The sequence below is a fragment of the Manis pentadactyla genome, chromosome 2, assembly GCF_030020395.1.
Source record: "Manis pentadactyla isolate mManPen7 chromosome 2, mManPen7.hap1, whole genome shotgun sequence".
NCBI classification, from domain to species: Eukaryota; Metazoa; Chordata; class Mammalia; order Pholidota; family Manidae; genus Manis; species Manis pentadactyla.
The window spans coordinates 154,234,894-154,254,692 of record NC_080020.1 but is presented as its reverse complement, the minus strand read 5'-3'; the positions used below and the strand labels follow the sequence as shown (position 1 = coordinate 154,254,692).

Genomic DNA, 19,799 nt, shown 5'->3' with positions numbered 1-19,799 from the left:
TTTCTAGTTCTTGACTGCTCTAGTCATGAAGGATTGTATTTAAAAAAATGATTCCTATAGTTGGGTGTCCTGTGGCTCTTCCTAGAAAAGTCATTTAGTTTATTCTCAATTATCAACAACATTGTGGGGAAGTTGTATTCCTACCATAAAAAAAAAAGACTCCAAACTAAAAATTCCTAAAATGTTATTCACTCATAAAAATCAAATTTATATTGAGAAAAAAACAGGTTTTTAAAGGTTTGTTGCCTACATTGATAGGCAAAAACTTACAGCAATTAACTAATCTTGTTTTACTAGTAAGGAGGGCAGAAAGTCACAGCTTAAGCAAGCAATATTTAGATCTGTTAATGCAATGTACACTTGCTCTTAATACAGTTTGTATTAATGAGATTAATCTCATTTACATTTTAAGCAAGAAACTCACCACTTGGCCCACATGTCATGTAGTGGGTAATAGAATCAGGAGCTTTGTTGCTCCCTAGACCTGCTTTTTTTTTTTTTTTTTGAGAGGGCATCTCTCATATTTATTGATCAAATGGTTGTTAACAACAATAAAATTCTGTATAGGGGACTCAATGCACAATCTTTTTGAATTTCTGCTTTCTTGTACTTTGCCCACATCTGCAGGAGAAAAGCATTTCATGTTATTTAATCAAAGGTTACACAGAATACAATTCATGAAGATAAGAACTAAAGAGCTCTCACTGATTAGGGCAAGGAGAAAGGTATCTAACTTTGGGAAGTTTGTTAATCCACAAGACACCTCATTACTTAAAGACTGATTTTTATGTATTAAAGCTAAGATAACATACCCTTTTAGAGTCAGATAAGTTCACTTATACTATGTTTATTTACTAAATGGTCTCATATGGTTTTAAAGTAAAAAATAATCCATGCAGCAACAGAAACATCCACAGTGAAATATCTGTATTATCTACTAAAAAAAACAGGGCTTAAAGCATATTTTATAGGCCAATAATATGCCCACTTAAATGGGTATAGCTGAAATTGCTTTGGTCCAAAGGGACCCAATGCCTAATATAAGTTTACAATGTCACACAAATAATAAGGGTACAATTTCTAGAAACTTAGGCCAAGTATATGAAAGCTAATCAGTTTAATATAAAAATTAGGGGACTAAATCTCCAAATAGTTCTTCAAATAATACTTTGTGAAGGTGTAGGGTATTTATGGAGATGTTTTAGAGGAAAAAAGTGCAGCTGTTCAGTTGAGTTAGAATTGCTACACTTTTATCATTTAAGAAGAAAAAACTGCATTTCTGTAAGATCTCATTTATAGAGAGTATTATGTTGATTTTTTTAAAGTTTAGGAAACATTGGCTTTAAGTGATTTCTAAGGTTTTTACCGTTGCTAAAAATTTTATTTGAAGTGCTATGAAGAAACATAGGTAAGAACCTAGTGTTTTGGAGGAATTTTATGACTCCACAGCTGGTGGTAGTTTCCGTAGGAAGTCAAGCCTGTTTTCTCAGACGATCCTCAGGACACATGGACATGGTATATACCTGTCTTACATGCAGTGTATACGGTCTTTTTGAAAGCATGCTGTATATATAACTATAGCCATTTGGATTGGAAATAACTCCTTTCCTATAAGTCTAACTTTATAAAATAATCACATAGTTTTTAATGTAATGGCACATGATCTCTCAGTGTGTTTTGCATAAATAAGTTTAATATTTTAAGTTTAATGTATGGCTACATTTATAGTGTCAAAAAAGCTGAAATGGTTGTGAAATAATCTGACTATGTGGAAAAGAAATAACACTAATTATTACATTTGTATCCTATATGGTTCCCATCTAACCTCACCTACATTTACCATTTGCCTTTATTATTAGGTTGTAAGAAAAGAAAAGGAATACCAAAAACATTTGAAAGGTTAAGATTGGCTGTGAAACAACTGACAATAAAACAGACAGAACACTCAAGTAGAAAATAGGTGGTGCTAGAAAACAGAACTATGAAAATGTTCTGATTTTATTTGATCACCTGCACTACCATTTTTAGTAATAGCTGGTTATGGGAAAAGGAGTGTAGTCAAAGATACAAACGGAAGGGGCCTAGCCCCTGATTTAATCTTTTGTAAGTATAAGAGGATGGCTTAATTTGCAAAGGATACAAATTTCATTAAGCAAAGATTTATTAGATTCTGTTTGCTTTGGCTCAATTAATAACAATAATAATTTAACATGTATAAAATAATAATTTCCTTCCCATTTAGAAAGTTATGTATTCCTTCCAGATGCCAGCCTGAGTTATTACCAGTAATATTTAGGCTGAATCAAAATGGCAAAAACATTCTAAGACAAACTCCTCCAGTAAGTGAATCAGGTTATAGGGTTTTAGAGGTGTTTTGTTTTACTCTGGGAGTTAGACATTCAAGTTTAGCTGACTGTGCTTTAAACATGCTATGACCACAGCAAGATAATCTAAAGCTTATGACAATGGAGTCAGAGTTAGTAAATATTTTTTCTATCTTACATGGTTTTTTTGTTTGTTTGTTTAACTAAAAGTTTGTATTTATTCTTAGTTCCAAAATTTGTTCTACCAAAAACATACTTCGTTTAAATGGTTACAAATTCTAATCTTACATTTTATTTTAGCACAATGTACTCATTTTAGAAAATTCTGTTTTAAGGACATGTATAATTTAATTAGAAATGAATTATAGAATTACAGAAGTTACAATCTTCATCACTTTTTAACTTGCTACTCTTTTTGAAGAGAAGTGAAAATGCAAATTTCCAACACATTCAGTATGATTTGGTTTATTTCTTTGACTCTACATAAAAAAAGTAATGGAAAAACTATTGTGTTAACTGATTCCAAATAAAAAAGTTGTCTAGAAGGTAAGATAGTACTTGAGCTCTTATACTACCAGATGGAAAAAAGTGCAGAGAAGAAATAAAACTAATACAAATGCTCCCAGTCATCGTATAGGTCACATTTGAATTCGATGTTTTTTAAAGAATTATACTGAATTTATGAGTATTAACAATGTTTTAAATCTCAACAATTTTATAAATATGGGCAGTAAATATTTGCTACACAAAGTGTTAACTGAGTTATTAACTATTTCTTTGAAAATAAAACAGCAGGGCAGAAGGCATAGTTAAATGGCAAAAGAAAATGGCACCTTTTTCCTATTTTTCCCCTTGCTAATACCATCCATGTGCAATATGAAGTGTACATTCTGGAAAAAAAGGAATGAGCGGAAGAGAGGGCGGGAGGGGGAGAAGGAAAGCTAAAGAGAGGGAGGGGAAAAAAAGGAGCATTTTTTTTGAAGTAACAAAGTAAATGTGACTTGGAAATGCCTTCTTGGTAATTACAGCATGCAGCTATTTTAACATGCTTCTAGGTATCAAAGTACTCTCTTACCAGGTGACAAGAAATGTGAAAGAGGAGCATATATTGTTAAGGTTTTTAAGGTCATGCAGACAGTGTGCACAATGCAATTAATTATTCATGCAGGCTTTGGTGGGGTTACACATTCACGTTTGTATACATGCCATCATGTACAACTCAACACTATGCCACAATTTAAAAGTGAAAATATAAACCTAGCCAAATGATAGTTTTATACAGCAGCTCTTCAAATCAGATTAGAGAAGTGTAGTATATATCAAATGACATGTTTTGTATTGTGTGGTTTTGATCATACACAACCATAATCATACCAGACAGTGTGATTATCCTCAGAAACCAACAATGTAGCTTCTGTGTCACTAGGATAGAGGCATGCAGGAGTGATAAGATTACTTCTGTCTACAGAAGACTGTGGGTTACTGTTACTAGGGTTCTGATTATCAGACAACTGTTGATTACCTTTTTCGGCAGCTTTATCCAAGGAGGCAGAAGCCTGATCAGTTACTCTGGGGACTGGCCTAGGAGGTGATCACTTATGTTGCTAACTAATTCTGTATTCAGGGATACAAATGGTTGAGATGGATGAGCCACAGTAAATGACTCTGTGCTATCTTTAGCTGATATTACAAATGCATAATTAGTCATATTAATAGTGGCAAAAGTTTGGTTTAAAAAATGTGACCTTTCTGTTCTTGAGTTTCCAGCCTGGGCATATAGACACTCCGGCTTATGTGTAGCTAAGTCATTTTGTGCACAAGAACCCACAGCAGCATATGTTGGACTGTGAAGTGCACGAGAGGACCCCTGATGTAAACGGTACTCACTGGATGCTGCAGTCATGCTGCTATCAGCAGTAGCTGGTGGTGAATCAACTGACATAGGCAGTTTACTGTCCTTGGTCAGAAATTCATGGACGCTTGTCCTTGGAGTAGTTCCTTCGTCAGTAGAGATCACACTGCTTGCGCGAGGTAAGTGGCAGAAGGATTACTATCTTTTGATTGTCGTGACAGAGAAGTTTCTTTTACTAATTTTATCTTTCCTTGTGTGCCTAGTGTAGGTTTTCCTGGAGAACTAATGAAATAAGTATCTTCAGTCTTTGGAGGACCAGGTCTTACAAATTGTTCAGGCTTAGTTGTCTGTCTATCATAAAAGTCTCCTGGAGATTTCCCACTTGCTGACCTGGCCAGACCACAGCTAACTGGTTTGTTTTTTCCCAAAAAGTCAGAAGAGACAGACAAACTTTTCATTACTTCATCTAAAAGATTTTCTTGACTTGAGGACTTTATCTGTTAAAAAAAATCAAAGCAGATTAGTGAATACAACCATGTTTTTACTTTCCTGATACATTACATTGTATGATATAAAATCATTAGTATCTCTAAACACTCCTTTAAAAAGAAAAGCTCTAAAGTTTGATCTCAGAAATTTAACTGTAGTGTCCTTCTAAATTAAAGTAATCATAGATAAAACTAACCTGTATTGAGGTAAGCTTGTTGCTTTCTTCTAAAAACTGTTGCAGAGTAACAACTTCACTTCCAGGGGAACCAGTGTTGAACTTGTGGTGTGCTCGACTCTCTAACGTTTCAGGCATTTTGTGCTGGAGCCCTGGACTTGATCTGGCTTGTCTTTTCAAGTGCTGGATTGGACTGCTACCCCTGCTGGACCAAGCCTCACAGTCATGAAGCAGGCTAAATTCTCCACTGCTGTGGCTTTGTGGCCTGCTTTCAATAGTATCTGTACCTGCTTTGGGAGTAAATGATGCATTTAGAGTTTAATAATAGAAATGAGGTAAAAACTATGTAAGTAATAACATTTACTGACTAGATTTTATGAATAGCCAAACTGACTTTCAAGCTTTGTTTAGAAATGCTTAAGCCATGTTAATCTTTCATTGAGTCTACCATAGCCCGCTTCCTTATTTTGTCAAATTGACAAATACTATAAGCTTAACAAGGGCAAAGATTTGCTTTCATCACCTTACCCAGAGCCTAAACATACAAAACAAGCACTTGGTATGTTTAATGAATGAATGAATGAATAAATAAACAAATAATACTTCTTTAAAAATTCAAGTTCAAATAATTATAAAACACCTCACAATTTTGAAAACATGATTATATATGAATTTTAAATTATTTCAGAAATGTTAAGATCAAAACTTTTAAATGGGAAAAATGCTAATTCTCTGCCTCACTATGAAGTCTTTATTCTTTATTTGAGGGCTTCTTCATTCACCCTAAATGAATAACCTTAAAGAAATTTTTTAATTTAAATGGTACTTATATAAGGAAAGTCAAATGGAGAAATGATGATTCACTTAGATAATTCCTGTAAAAATAGAAAACCAAATATGTAGTACTTAATTTTTACTTAATATCTGAATTATCTGATTTCTTCTGCTTTCCATGGTTGGTATGGTGGCTACATAACCTTAAAAGATCACTTAAGGTTGCACAACTGTAGAGAATGCAAAAAGCACTCTCTTAGAGAGTAGAGAGAGACTAGAGAAACTGTAGAGAATTCTGGAAAAAGCACCCTATAGTTTATGCCATTCCTTAAGAATCGTGATTCATTTTGAGCAATAGTGAACTATGTATATACAGTATTGAGATAGAAAAATCCACCTTTTCATAGTTTCCTAGTCAGAGAGAGTAAAGTGGGCCATGCAAGATTTGGTGTAAGTTATGTAACATTTTATAGAAATATGATTTCCTTAAATTTTCAAATCAGAAAAATACTTCTTTATATTTTCTGACTACATTTCTGTACTGGATATAAGAACATGACTATAAAAATGAAAACATTTTCCCTCCTTGAAATCAGATTTTTCAGAGCATTACAACACAGTTATATAGTATTAATGATAAAATTACAACCGAGACAAAATCATTTTATGATACAAAAAGCAACAGAACAAATGCATTCACTATAATTTGACAATTCTGGACTGCAGAGAACAACTACTTTAACCAACCTTTATAATCCATTAAACAATTCTATAATCTGAATAGGCAGTATACCTTTAAGGAAAAAGATACTAGTCAAGGCTTCCAGACATTTACATATAAAAATATTATGTTGGAATGCTTGTTAAAAAATTAAGGGAAAGTTTCTTGAAATAATTCTTTATATGAGCTATATGCATCCATTTAGCTCTTGTTACACACAAATGTCTTCTCAAGTTAAAAAAAATTCCCCTTATTTGTGGATAAATTAAGCTATTAAGTATCTCTAAAAGACTTGTGTAATGTGTTCCATGTTCATGCATCAGGACAACCATTTTCATGACAAAGACAAACAAGTAAATGAGGACCTACATATATTTTTGAAGTAAAGATTATAATAAAAAAATTTTATCTGTGAAGATGAAATATGGAAACCACAATAACTGCTCCTGTTTTCACATTTGTATACATTGAAATACATTTGTATTACAATGTGATGAGTACATGATTTGGATTTCATACTTTACTCCAGAAACTTCATCAGTCTCCCACTTTTAAATCTGGCAATGGACGGAGCATATTAATAAATTCACCTACAGCGTACCTTTGACCTCATGGAGTGAAGCATTATTATTGCTATTGCCAGTGGATGTTCGGCTACTGTCAAGGCTGGCTGATCTTGAAGCTAAATGAAAAAATCAGGAGACAGTGTGATAAAACTTCCAGCTAATGCCACTGAACTCTACATTCTGATCACAGAATGCTGTCAGGAAGCAATCATGCATACGTTCACAGGCTGAACATGCCCACAGAAAGTTGAATCTTAGACATTAGAGAGCACAGGCATTTCCAGATAGACACTTGAGAAGAGGATACTTCTGCAACAATAGTTAAGATTCAAAAAAAAGAAGATAAAGTGCATATTTAGATTTGGAAATGATTTCTAGATGGCCACACAGACTGTTTTAGTTGACCAGGATGACATGTCCCCCACAGAAAAGTGCTAGTGATTAGGTCACTTACAAGAGATCACACAAGGTACCCTGCACATGGCAGAGACGCCACGAACAGGAGGAATATGAGCACCTGCACTGTTAATGTCCTGTATTCCTATCCACACAAGGGAAACAACTGCAGTTAACATGGCTCTATCCTATTTCTTAAAGTCCTGCTTACATATGAAATTCCTTTAACATCTTATCCACTTATTGTTAATAATTTAGTTTGGCAAGATATTCTCCAAATAGAAACTTAAAAATCACAGACATTCAACATTGCAGAAAATGTGGTTTCTTAAAGTTCATCTGTTACCGAAGTATTTTTTGAACCAACGGTAAAATGTATCACTCATAACTTCAATCTTATACCAAAATAGCCACAAAATTATTTGTGAATGATCTTGACTAAAATACAGAATATTTAGACGAAGCAATAACCTTAAAAGGGGCAAAACAAAGTTTTAGGCTTGAAGAAATGGCAGAGGTAGCTATATGATATAAGTTAGAGAAAACATGCTTGCTGGCAGTGCCACATTCACCAGTATAATACAAGTCTTAGCATTCCCATTCTGTACATGATAAGAACTCTCTACATAAAGTTTGTATCTTACCATGAACTCTTGATCTCGTACTAGAATCATCACTAATACCTTGTGGACTTACATCTCCAGAGGATGGTAGTATCTATATAAAATAGCAAAATGGATATAAAAATATTTTTAAGCAAAAAAAAAAAAAAAGCCGTTATAAAATTATTTATGCAGAATATGGAAATTCTTTTCAGTCATAGCTAATACATCTTGATTTAACATATTTCATGGATTTAACCAGAAACACTAGGTGCAAGAAAGAATAGCTCTGAGGAGAGTTGACTCATTTAGTGAAAACACAAGAAGCAATGAGACAATCTCCCATGACCCTGCAAAGCAAAGCTAGAGCCTGGATTGTTATACATGGTTCTCTGTGCAGTTGGAGTGTTTTTAGGCTTTTTGTAAAGCTTTTATTTCTCCTTTTCTCACTCTTTACTTGGTTTACCTTTTCCTTTGCTTGTTAGCTCATCAGCTGTTTATTATGAAAAGCCTAGGAAAGACTTCGGTTATTTGTATGATGTTTTAAATTTTTGAAATGATTTCAAATCAAATCCATATTGTTTTGATAATTATTTCGGGTTGCTGCTATCAAAATTATACATAGGCAAATCAAATGAAAATTCCTGTTGCCAATAGTTACACCACAGTGCAAATAGCAGATGGCCTATACTTTATTATTAAACAACTGCTTGCATATGAAGCCTGTAGAAGAGTTGACAGTTGAAAAGTTGATGGCTGTAGTCAAGGCCATAGCTCCCAATTCTTTTCTCCTTTTACCCGCTGAAATATCATCAGGAACCTCCAAATGTTCAGTACTACCTGTCCACTGTCCTCCTGCTAGGACCATGGACCGCACCAGGTCATTCATAGCTGGGATGCAAATGAAAGCAAATGAATCAGCATGGTTAATGTATATGCTCTTATTTCTATTTTGTATTATAAATGAGCTGGTTTTTGTCTATGGCTTAATGCAAATGAACACCAAAAACTATAACCACAACGTCATTCTAATTATAACATGCATTTAGCTGAATGAAATGAGTAGGCCAAAGCTTGATAAATTTCAATGAGTATTTTTATCCCACCTCCACCCCCTTTAAAGAGAGGAAAAGGAATTTTACTCTGTACAACTGTCATGCTCTTGTGCAGTAATGTGCAATATAATTAGAAGCCTTCATAGTGTGGTTTTATGGTGACAAAAATGGAATGAATAAAGGTAAGATGGAGAGCAGTTCTTATACAGCATCATCATTGAAAATGATAAAGAGTCCTTGGTCAAAGCAGGTTACTGAAGAAATTATTCATTTATGAATCAAATAAGTGTACCACTCAGTAAAAACCTGAAAGAGATGATATCCAAAGTGACAGATATTTAATGTGATTATATAATAACCAATTTCAACTTAGAAAAACCAGAGTATTACTATATAAAGAATGACAAACATTTTCAAGAGTTACAAGCCATTTTATTTATTCATTATATTTAATTTTGTTCATTAAGGAAATAAATTCCTAATGCTAAAGGTTTTGTTTTAAACCAATTTATTTGGGAAAAAATCTCTATGGCATATAATTAAAGGTTTTTTTTCCTGCCAACTCTTAGAAAGCACTGGAAATTTATATTACATGTATGACTAAATATATGCATGCAAATGTATCTGAGCATGCATATAATGCAAATTCAGTGCCAGTTTAAAAAAAATATTCTTCCAGCTCCTTTTATTAGAGGAAGACTGCACTTTGCAAAATAAGACAATTGGCACAGTCCAGAGAAAGGTTAGTGAAATATTAGAAATGGAAGCCAGTGTAGTCATTTGAAAGAAGCTGAACTGTCATAAAGTCTTACACATGGAACGATGGTAGGTCTTCATTTTTGTCTTTATCCTTCGGTCTCTTCATCAAAAAGGGCAGTCTTCTCAGTGCAACCACTTTAATGTCAGAGCATGAGGAAAAACAGAAACAGAAATGAAAGAAAAAAGGGAGAAAAACAGATGGGAGTTAAATGTTGAAATTAAGGACAGAAATGAATGTCTGAGTTTCAGCTATGTATGCTATACTAAAGCTATTATTCTCTTGCTGCTGAGTGATAATGAAATATGAAATATGTCCTTTGATACTTTAAAATACTTGGAATAACACTGAAGGTAATGATAAGGAACAATATATTTTGAAAGCTTGGATCGGCTAGAGTCCTATCAATACAGGAACTGATTAGAGTCACTTATGGAAGGAAAAGTTTTTCTCGTTAAGTTGTAAAGGTTTACCTTTAAATTAGGGCTATTGGTGGCCCACAAAGCACACGTTATGAAAATATCTAAAGGCTTTTCAATTCTTTATGTTTTTCTACTTTTTAAATTATAAGGCTTAATTCTGGAAAAAACATAATTTAGGAAAATACAAATTCTGTACAGGAGCATTTTAGTAAAATACATCAACCATAACTGGGGTGCCCGGGGATGATTAAAACAGTCTAAAGAAACTTTTAATATTTTCATTAAGGACTTTCATTATTAAACTCTACTGTAGAAAATAGGGGATTCTTGGTTTAAACTGAATTCTGGTGTATTTTTAGCAGCACCATGGAAATACACACTCGTTTGAGCAAAATCTTTCAAAAGATAACATTAGTAATTATATTAATGTCATTTTGCAAAAGGTTGGCTGGCGGAAGAGAAAAGTATTGACAGTAGTAATAAATGCTAGCACTTAATATATAAAAGCTAATAGATAAGGAAGCACCCTAAAGCAAGCAAAAATGACAGAGAAATCTGCGTTTATAACATTAGATATTCTGAAGAACTTTCTGAATGAGTTTATTAAAAAAAAATCAAAGGTAACTTCTAAAAAATTTTGTGAATGAAAATTAGGGTTATACATAGGTGTCAACAGCATACAAATAAAAATGTTCACTAGAGTCGCTCACAACATTCATAAACTACATTTTATCAGATTTGAATACAAAAAGTTATAACATCTTTGGGAATTGCAATTTAGGAGCTAGGGAAACAACCTGCATAAACAGAGACTCTTCCAATGGACTGGATAAAAGTTTTAAGTATGCCAGTGGTGGAATGTGATCCCTCTCATGGCAGTTAGTTTGTAGATATACAATGTTCTTTCCCCAAACCATACTGAAATTAAGGGAATGTTAGCATTGTTGGATTTTGTGTTCCTTTTAAAACCTCTAAAACTGAACAACTGCAGGAAAGGAGAATATTACTTCCTTCTGATTCTTATTCTGGAAATGTTTTAGCAGAGAGTATGAAGGAATGACAAATTTATATTTAAAACAAACAAGATGCCCTCAAAAATGATTGTGCTTTTCTTGTGTATGTTCTCATATCTGCATTCAAGTATCTTCCTTTGATCAAAAAAATTAAGTGCCTCCATTACCATCTCTTATTTAATAAGATGTTAGGTTTTTTATTTCAAAAGGTGGCAGATAAAGTTGAATTACCTGGCACCTTTTTAAGGGAAACTTGATCTCTCTACAATATTCAGGTTTCATGTAGATTTGCTAACAAGACTAGCAAAAGACCCAGGCAACAATAATCTTATGTGGGGGTAAAGAATTAAGCCACTTGCTTGAGACTAACACACACACACACACACACACACACACACACACACACACACACACACACGGTATAGAATTAAATCATTTTCTTGAGACTAATACAAACATATGTACGTATAACATACATTATTCATAAATGTAGACATGCATATATGTATTGTGTGATGGTTTTTGTTCCTTACATATGGATTTTTAGAGTGATATAGGTGCATTCTGAAACATATCCTATAATGAATGTCTAATCTCCTTTACTCTAAAAAATATTCTTCTCAGAGATAATTCCCACAAGGCTATAGTTAATTTTGAGTGTTTTGAGAGCTGCCCATAAGGAGATTCTATCTTGGGGGCAAGTATTAGCTATAGCTGTTTTTGCCTATTTACTTCATATACTTACTATATATAATATGTATATAATTTCACTATTATTCTATATATGTTTATAAGTATATAAATAATATAAACATACATACTACATTTATATACATATAAATACATATTTTTAATTTAGTGACTCTGGGGTTAGTGTGAATGGATGCAAAGTACCCTGTTTACCCTGTTTACATATTGTAAGACCATTGCTAGTGGTCAACTTCTTGGACATCTTCAAAAGGCCTAACACTAGACTTTTTTCTCTCTTAAAATATGCTTCTTCAGGCCTTTCCTTTGCTCTTGCTGTTTAGCTAAGCACACTAGGAAAGAAATATAAAGACTATGAATTATATGTGGTACATTATGATGTGTACTTCTGCTTTTGTCATTAAAAAAAATGAAATCACAAGTTTATACACAAACTTCTATCACCACATCTATTTAATTTTAATTGATCATTTACCAACCACTCAATTCTCATAACCTTCAATTAATTCTAAACCATTAACATTCTCTTCAAATTTATATCTATGTCTCTTTGCTACCCCCAATGTAACTTTGTTCCAATTTGACACCATCAATGTATCAGAATAAAACCTCATTATAAAATGTCTTATTATCTATTTAGTTATAAAGAATTATAAAAATGACCTCTTACAAATATTTCACACCTCATAATCACCCTATGAAGTATGACACAAAGGTAAAAAAGGCTTGCCTTGTATTAGCAGAACTAGAAACTGGCAGAGGTATTCTGGTTCTCATTTCAATTTTCTTTCTATAGTATTTTCCCTCCCTGGTCAAATGATGGTATCTTTGTGTATAGTATATCCCTAAATACACAATATCATAAATCATGTGGTTATGCAGTATTGCAGTATGCAATGCATTTTATAATTACATGGCATTAAAAAGAAATGATTCACCAGACTATTATCCCAAAGGGCTGTTGAAGTTATTTAAGAGGAATCTTTAGAAACGATTCTAAATCAGACTAGAAATCACAAATATTTAAAGAATTTAAACACTCACTGCTTCTTTTCTTGGTCCCCAAAATTTGGCCATCTTCTAAAGAGTTTGAACCTGCTGAAGAACTGACTTGACTATCTTGATGGGGGAGTTGAAGAAATCCTTCACTGGAGTCTGAGCAGGTAGGTGTTAATGTTAGAGATTTCTGATGTTCCTGATTAATATCTTTCTTAGACTTCATCAATTTCCTCATTTTCAGAGTAATCCAGTTGCCTCTCCTAATAGTTTAAAAAATCTTATCAGCCTAAAATTCAACATATAAATCCTTCACAAAATTAGATATCTTAACTTTTTTTGTCAAACCATGAATGAATAAATTTGGTTAATAGTACCTTCTAGGAGGAGATGGGTCAGAAAATTTGTATTGATCCATTATTTTTTCTTCTAATTTCTCCTTTTGTCTTCTTAATTCATTTAACTTCTCACTATAACAACAAAAATTACATCTTAGGATGGATATCATAACAAAAAATTTATGCTATTTCCATTATACTATGGTGCTTCTCATTTCGGGAACAAGGGGAAGAGAAAAATTTAGTAAAGGTGAATCATGGTTTAATACTAAGACAATTAATTCACTGAGATGCCCAGGTTAAAATCCCTGATTTTACCAGATTCCTCTATTCTCAATAGAGATCCAATTTAGTCCTGTCAGTTCTGTCTCTCATATCTATCTTTGTCTTTGATCTCAAGTTACAACTGCTTGTGATTATTTTTCAAAAAATCACTGCAACAGCTTTCTTAAAATTTACTAATCTCTATTCTCAAAACCTCAAATTCATACTCTAGAAAAATGTTATAGGTGGTTTAAAAAAATACAAATTCCATCATATTCTCCTGTTTAAATTTTTCAATGACTTCTTTGTATGGCATAGAGGTACCTTTGAGAAGTGGCCCCTGAGTATTTACCCACTGTTCTGGTGTTCCTCCTTCCTCAGTTTTGCTCCAGGCAATAACAATTACTTTTTAGATCTTATACCATACTATAACATACTTCGTGTTTTTACATTTTTTGCTTTCTTGGCCTGGTAAAACTCCTCAGGTGAGCTCATATTGAACTTTTAAGTCTCAGATCAAGCAACCATCTCTGTAAAGTCCTCCTTGCCTCTCCCAGACTAAGGTACTCCTTTTTACTATGTTTGCTCTATTTCTATTCCATTATAGCAATGATTTGTATTGCTTCCTTTATATTACTAGTTCTTAAAGAGCAGAACCCACATGTATAAACGTTAGTACTTCTGGTTCCTAACATAATGTGCAAAGCATAAGCATTCAAAAAAGTATATATTGAAATAATAATGTCAAAAATCAAGAAAAATTAACATTGAGTTTCTCTGCCACTGCTTATGGCAATGGTGAAATCATGAATAATATTTCAGAGTGCAAAATTATTTGGTACCTACATGTACTGTCTTTGTTCAATATGAAAAAGATCCTTGCTTTCCATATTTTGTTCCAATAGTTTTCCGTTCTGTAGCATTAATGTCTGAATTTGATCTAGCAGATGTCGATTTTCTTCTTCTATATTTCCTTTAAGTTGGCTTAGCAACTGTTTAAAACAAACATTTATTTCTTAAAATACCAACATTTAAATTTAACATAAATCACCCAAAACATCTGAAAAATACAGAGTACTTCACAAAGACTTGAGACTTCTGCTATTTGAGCAATTAGATGGTTACACATTGAACATAACATGAGTGATTTATTTTAGAGATGACAGCTAGAGTGCTGGGCTCTGTGTTCTACCCATACATTTCCTTAATTCTCATGAACACTGGGTTTTAACATATAATAAATTATCTAGTTCCAAAATCATAGCTTTCTTCAAAACTGTTTAACTCACAGTCTGAAAATTCAATTCAAATCTATGGCCCTCTATTTAAGTAGCTATGAAAACTGGACAACTTACTTTATTTTCTTACTTTCAATGACTTCATCTATAAAATAAGGATAATAATTCCAACCTCAACCAGGGTCAGGTGAGAATCCTGGTCACAGGAATCTTCACTTTATCCACAGTTGGTCAGGGCCCCAAGACCGCACCCAGAACAGAAGCTGCTGTGAATTTGCTGAATGAATGAATTATGCTCATTTAAGAATCAAGGTCAGGGCAGACACATTCCAGTAAATTCAAAAGTTTAGGGAAAGGATTAAAGATGGCGAAGTGAGAGGTGACACAGAGGGCTCCTCCTAAAACCACATATAATATGAAAATATAATTAATACAACTAATCCTGAGAAAGCAACAGGAAAGAAGGCTGTGCCAGATTGCAAACACGTGGAGAAAAGAACAGACCTCACGGAATAGGGTAAAGTACCAAAGCTGTGACCTGGCGGGCCCCAAGCACTTGCCTCACCTCAGCTCACTGGCGGGAGGAAGAAAAACGGATCAGGGAGGGACTGGAGGCCTGGGACTGCTGAACACCTAGCTCTGTAGATCTGCTCTGGGAGCACAAACCTACATTTCACGGTGTTCTTGTGATTAGTGGAGTTGGAAAGCTAAGACAGGTGGAATACCTGGAGAGACAGACTGATTCCAGCCGCTTATGGAAAACAGTGATCCATATCTGGCTGCTCTGGGACAAAAGAAGGCAGGCAGTCTGAGAGACTTCCTAACAGTGAGAGGGCTGCTAAAGGGGCAAGGATGGCACAGAGCTTACTGCTCAGGAGAAAGGACAGGTAGACAAAATTGTCTAGACACACTCTGCCCAGCAGGTTGGGAGCTTTCACGATCTTCAGGTGCTCCATCCCCCTGGCTGGATATGCATTCCAAGGACCCCCACTGTGACATGCAGCCTGCTATGCCTTCCGCCCAGCCAGCCGCCCCTGGCTCACAAACCAGCAGCCCCTGCCATGGTGTCAGGCCAGCCAGAGGGAAGCCCTGCCTACAGCAACTACAATCGCAAAGCATAGAGGCTTACACCTGTGTGCTCAGCCCACTGGTTCTGGCAGTGGAGACAGGCATAGCAGCTGGGAAACAGGAAACAGCTCTTTTCCTCCCCCCAGGCACCAACACCGCTCCAACGCTGCTCCCTTGCAACTCCCGACAATGCTACAGGGAGGGGCTGAGCAGCTCCAGAGAGTAGAGCTTCTGGGCACTAGAGGGCGCCACATACAAATATAAAACGTCAAAGAAACCTGGTTCAAACCAAAATTATACAAACACCAGAAAGAGAGTCAAATGAAACCGATCTCATCAATCTTCCAGAAAAGAGATTTCAATATAAAAATCATAAACATGCAAATGGAGGTACAAAAAAACATCCAAGAACTCAGGAAAAAATTCCTGTCAGATATCCAATCATTAAGGAATACAATGGAGGGTTGTAAAAGCAGATTAGATACAGTGGAGGAGATGATAAATTAAATAGAAATTTGAGAAGAGGAATACAAAGAAGCTGAGGCACAGAGAGAAAAAAGGATCTTTAAGAATGAAAGAGTATTGAGAGAACTTTTGACCAATCCAAACGGAACAATATAATTCAAACCAAGACAGACAGAAATGTTGCTGAACTTTTCCTTTATCATTAAAAAGCAGTTAAGCAACAAATATAAACTAATTTAAACAGCCGTGTTTTTTTCTGGCTGGTACTTCTTTTTAACTTTATAGTGTTCAAACTAAAAGGTGAAATTCTTTACTTGTGAATACATACCTTAGGTTTGAGAACTTGGGGAAAAAGTACACACATCCATTCACTTTTTAATAATGAGCTAGAACTTTAGTGCATATTTCTTCTTATGAATGTATGTTGGGTACAACACTCACTCCCACCCCAAAAACCTCTGTCCCAGTGGAAAAGGCTTAAGATATTCATCTGAAGAACTAGGGGGCATTCTTAGAAGTTCAGGCATAAGAACCTGATGTCTATGTCTATTAGACTGAAGAACACAGAATAAAACAAAAGGCTAATAGTGGTCCCTCTCAATACGTCTTCAGCAGAAATGAAGACTTCCCAATATGATTTTCTGCCAGAGTGCTTAAGGAACTTAAAGGATTATCATATATATAGTATAGAATAGGGAAAGCAAAAAAGAGCCAAGAATGCTATCTTCTGATACACACCAACCATTTTTCATAGGACCTATTACCAATCTACCCTTATAAGTCTCAAAATTATTTTCAACACATAGATCTAAGCAACTGCCAATTGTTCAGTGTTGATTTTTAAGTTCAACCCTGATTTGCATTCTCTAGCTTAGAGGTCAAAATTCGTAAGACTTTGGAATTTTTAAGGTGTGGGTTTGAATCCAGCAATCTGATTCTGCCATTTATTAGCTGTGATCCTGAACCTCAGTTTTATAATCTAATGAAGAGAATAACTATAAAGAACTGGTCATAAAAATTACATGAATATACAGAAATACAACTGAAGTTTTTAGCCCAGTACTTGCTACTTAGTTAACATTCAATAAATAGTACCTACCATGCTTCCTATTTTACTTAGCATTCAGTATTAGTTTGATCAAATATTTTAATATTATTTTGAAACAGAAGTATAAAATTATAATGTAAGAAGTCAGATATCACAAGGAAGCCTTATTACCACAACTTCATTAAAAAACAATTCACATTTACTTCTTAGTTTAAGAAAAGAAGGAAACTTGTAAACTATAGTTTTAATTCCAAATTTCAACTTTGAACCAGATGATGCAAATCACTAATGGCTCCAATAAAAAAATTTTTAAGTCTTGAGTTAAAAATACATAAAATATTTGTCTTAAATCTAAGTAATTATATTTACCTCTTGTAATGTAACCAAAGTTTTTATTTCAATAGATGCTCTTTTCATGAGCTCCTTATTCTCTTTCACTAATTCTTTCAGATGAATGTAGGATTCTTTATAAACACCAATCTCTTTGTAGAGGGTTTTATTTTCTTTTTTCAAATTTCCAATTTTCACATTATTTTCTTCTAATGTAGTACCTTTTATTTCTGCTTGTTGTCAGAGTCTCTTATTTTCCTTCTCCAATTGTTTCTTATCCTTTTCTAGTTGAGAAGTCTCTTGCTCTAATGACTTATTTTCTTTTTCTAACTGTTCTGGTCTTTTGCTAGATACTTTTAACTCTTCTAGGTTTTTTTTGCAATGTTTGATTTTCCATCTCTAAGTCTTGAAGTTCATTCTCTAATTGCTGAATTTTCTTCTTGCTGTTTTCTAGATCTTTCTGTAGCCTTTGATTTTCGGTATCTAAACCCTGGTAGCTAACTTCCAAGCATTCTGTTATCTCGAAAGCTGCTTTCATGAGCTCTAAACCCTTCTTAAGCTGTTCTTTTTCACTTTCCAGTTCTTTATTTTCTAGTTGTAGCTGAGCCATTTTCATGCTTGCACACTTCAAAGATTCCACATTGCTTCGTAGTTCTAAGTTTTCCTCGTCAAGTTGGGAATTCTCTTTTTCTAGGGATTGTAACTGTAAAGTAAGGTTTTGAAAGCTATCCAGTGCTTTTTTAAATTTCCTATTCTCTCTTTCTAGCTCTGAATTTTCTTGTTTCAAGGCCTCAATTTTTTCACAAGTAGTTTTTAAATTGGTTATCTTTTTCTGTAACAATTCATTTTCTTTTTCAAGATGATGCAACTCATTTTCAAGTTCCTCTGCTCGTTCTCCTTTTTCTTTATAATGTTCCAATTCTTTTTTAATTTGTCTTTTTTCAAATTCAATCTTGCTTAGCTTGCTACTTGTTTCTTTGATAGATTCATGGAGAATTTTATTTTCTTTTTGAATGTCTTTCACCCTTGCTTCAGCACTTATCTGGGAGCGCTGCCTTAAGGAAGACACAGTTTTATTCAGATGTTCATTTTCCTGTTCTAATATTTTCATCTAATTTTTAAAAAGAAAGGAGAAAATTAAAACCTTAAATTAGCATAAACTAAATATTTTAAATTACGTAGTTTTTCCATTTCAAAAACCAATGAAGAAATCAGAACATGAATGTGTATAACATGTCTATCTTACTTATAATTCTGACAAATATTTACTGAGACACCATTGTATGAACACACGGCCAGGTCGGCCAGGTCATTAAAGCTCATGTCTTTCAGGAGTTCATAATGTATTCAATATTACTCAAAATGACCTTTAGTTATATACAATTATATTTTTAATTTCAAGTATGAATACTGGTGAAATACACACACATATTTACTTAAATTTCTTTGATAAGCTTTTAATTAAATTAATTTTGCAATGTATATATACATTGGTCTTCAATAAATATTTTGCTCTATTTTACATGTATATATATATATATATATGGGTGTATATATATGTATGTGTGTATTCATTCCCCAAAAGAATTCTAATTTGCCAACATCAAAATGACAAAATCTCCTGGAACATCTGAACTAATCCATTCAATTTATATCATGGCCTAATGTAATGGTTCTCAAAATTCAGTGTGTTAAACAATCCCTTAAGAAGTTACAGAAGTACAGATTCATGGTTGGCTATAGAATTTTTGTTCTGTAGCTCTATGGAAATCTGTATTTTTATAGGTGGCCTGAGGACTATACCTATATAATATAAACAAATCATCTTACTTCTAAAAAATAAATAGAAATTTTAAACTAGGAAGTCATTCAATCTATCCAGTTTCCTCAAGCATAAAATGAGAATGACCAATCAACCCTTGAAAGCAAATGTGAAAGTACCCAGAAATGTTGTTGCCACCACTTCTCCCTCCTCAGTGAGGGTAGAGTACAGGGGTGTTTCCCTCCGCCTCTACTCAGGGACTTCAGAATCTGTAGCCCTCTTCCACAGATACTTTAAAGCACAGTTATGGCAAAATTTTATACCAGAAGATTATTAAGCATAATGGCAATTTAAAAAATTTTAAGCTTTCCTTTCAACTTTCCTAAAATATGAGAGAAAATTATGTAAAACCATAGTTACTTGAAAAATCTAAAAA

The 19,799-nt window shown here is 33.8% G+C and overlaps 1 protein-coding gene across 1 annotated transcript in view; it reads right to left on the bottom strand.

Moving 5' to 3' along the window:
* Nucleotides 1-523: 523 nt before the first annotated feature.
* Nucleotides 524-19,799, bottom strand: part of LOC118909530 (girdin-like) — a 95,003-nt gene continuing 75,727 nt past the window's right edge. The window contains 14 exon segments of the mRNA XM_057496962.1: nucleotides 524-3,915; nucleotides 3,918-4,358; nucleotides 4,361-4,673; nucleotides 4,862-5,130; nucleotides 6,937-7,017; nucleotides 7,942-8,014; nucleotides 8,591-8,790; nucleotides 9,767-9,794; nucleotides 9,796-9,848; nucleotides 12,899-13,113; nucleotides 13,228-13,320; nucleotides 14,299-14,444; nucleotides 17,641-17,976; nucleotides 17,978-18,712. Of these exon segments, the coding sequence (XP_057352945.1) occupies nucleotides 3,677-3,915; nucleotides 3,918-4,358; nucleotides 4,361-4,673; nucleotides 4,862-5,130; nucleotides 6,937-7,017; nucleotides 7,942-8,014; nucleotides 8,591-8,790; nucleotides 9,767-9,794; nucleotides 9,796-9,848; nucleotides 12,899-13,113; nucleotides 13,228-13,320; nucleotides 14,299-14,444; nucleotides 17,641-17,976; nucleotides 17,978-18,712 (3,222 nt within the window). The 3' untranslated portion in view covers nucleotides 524-3,676.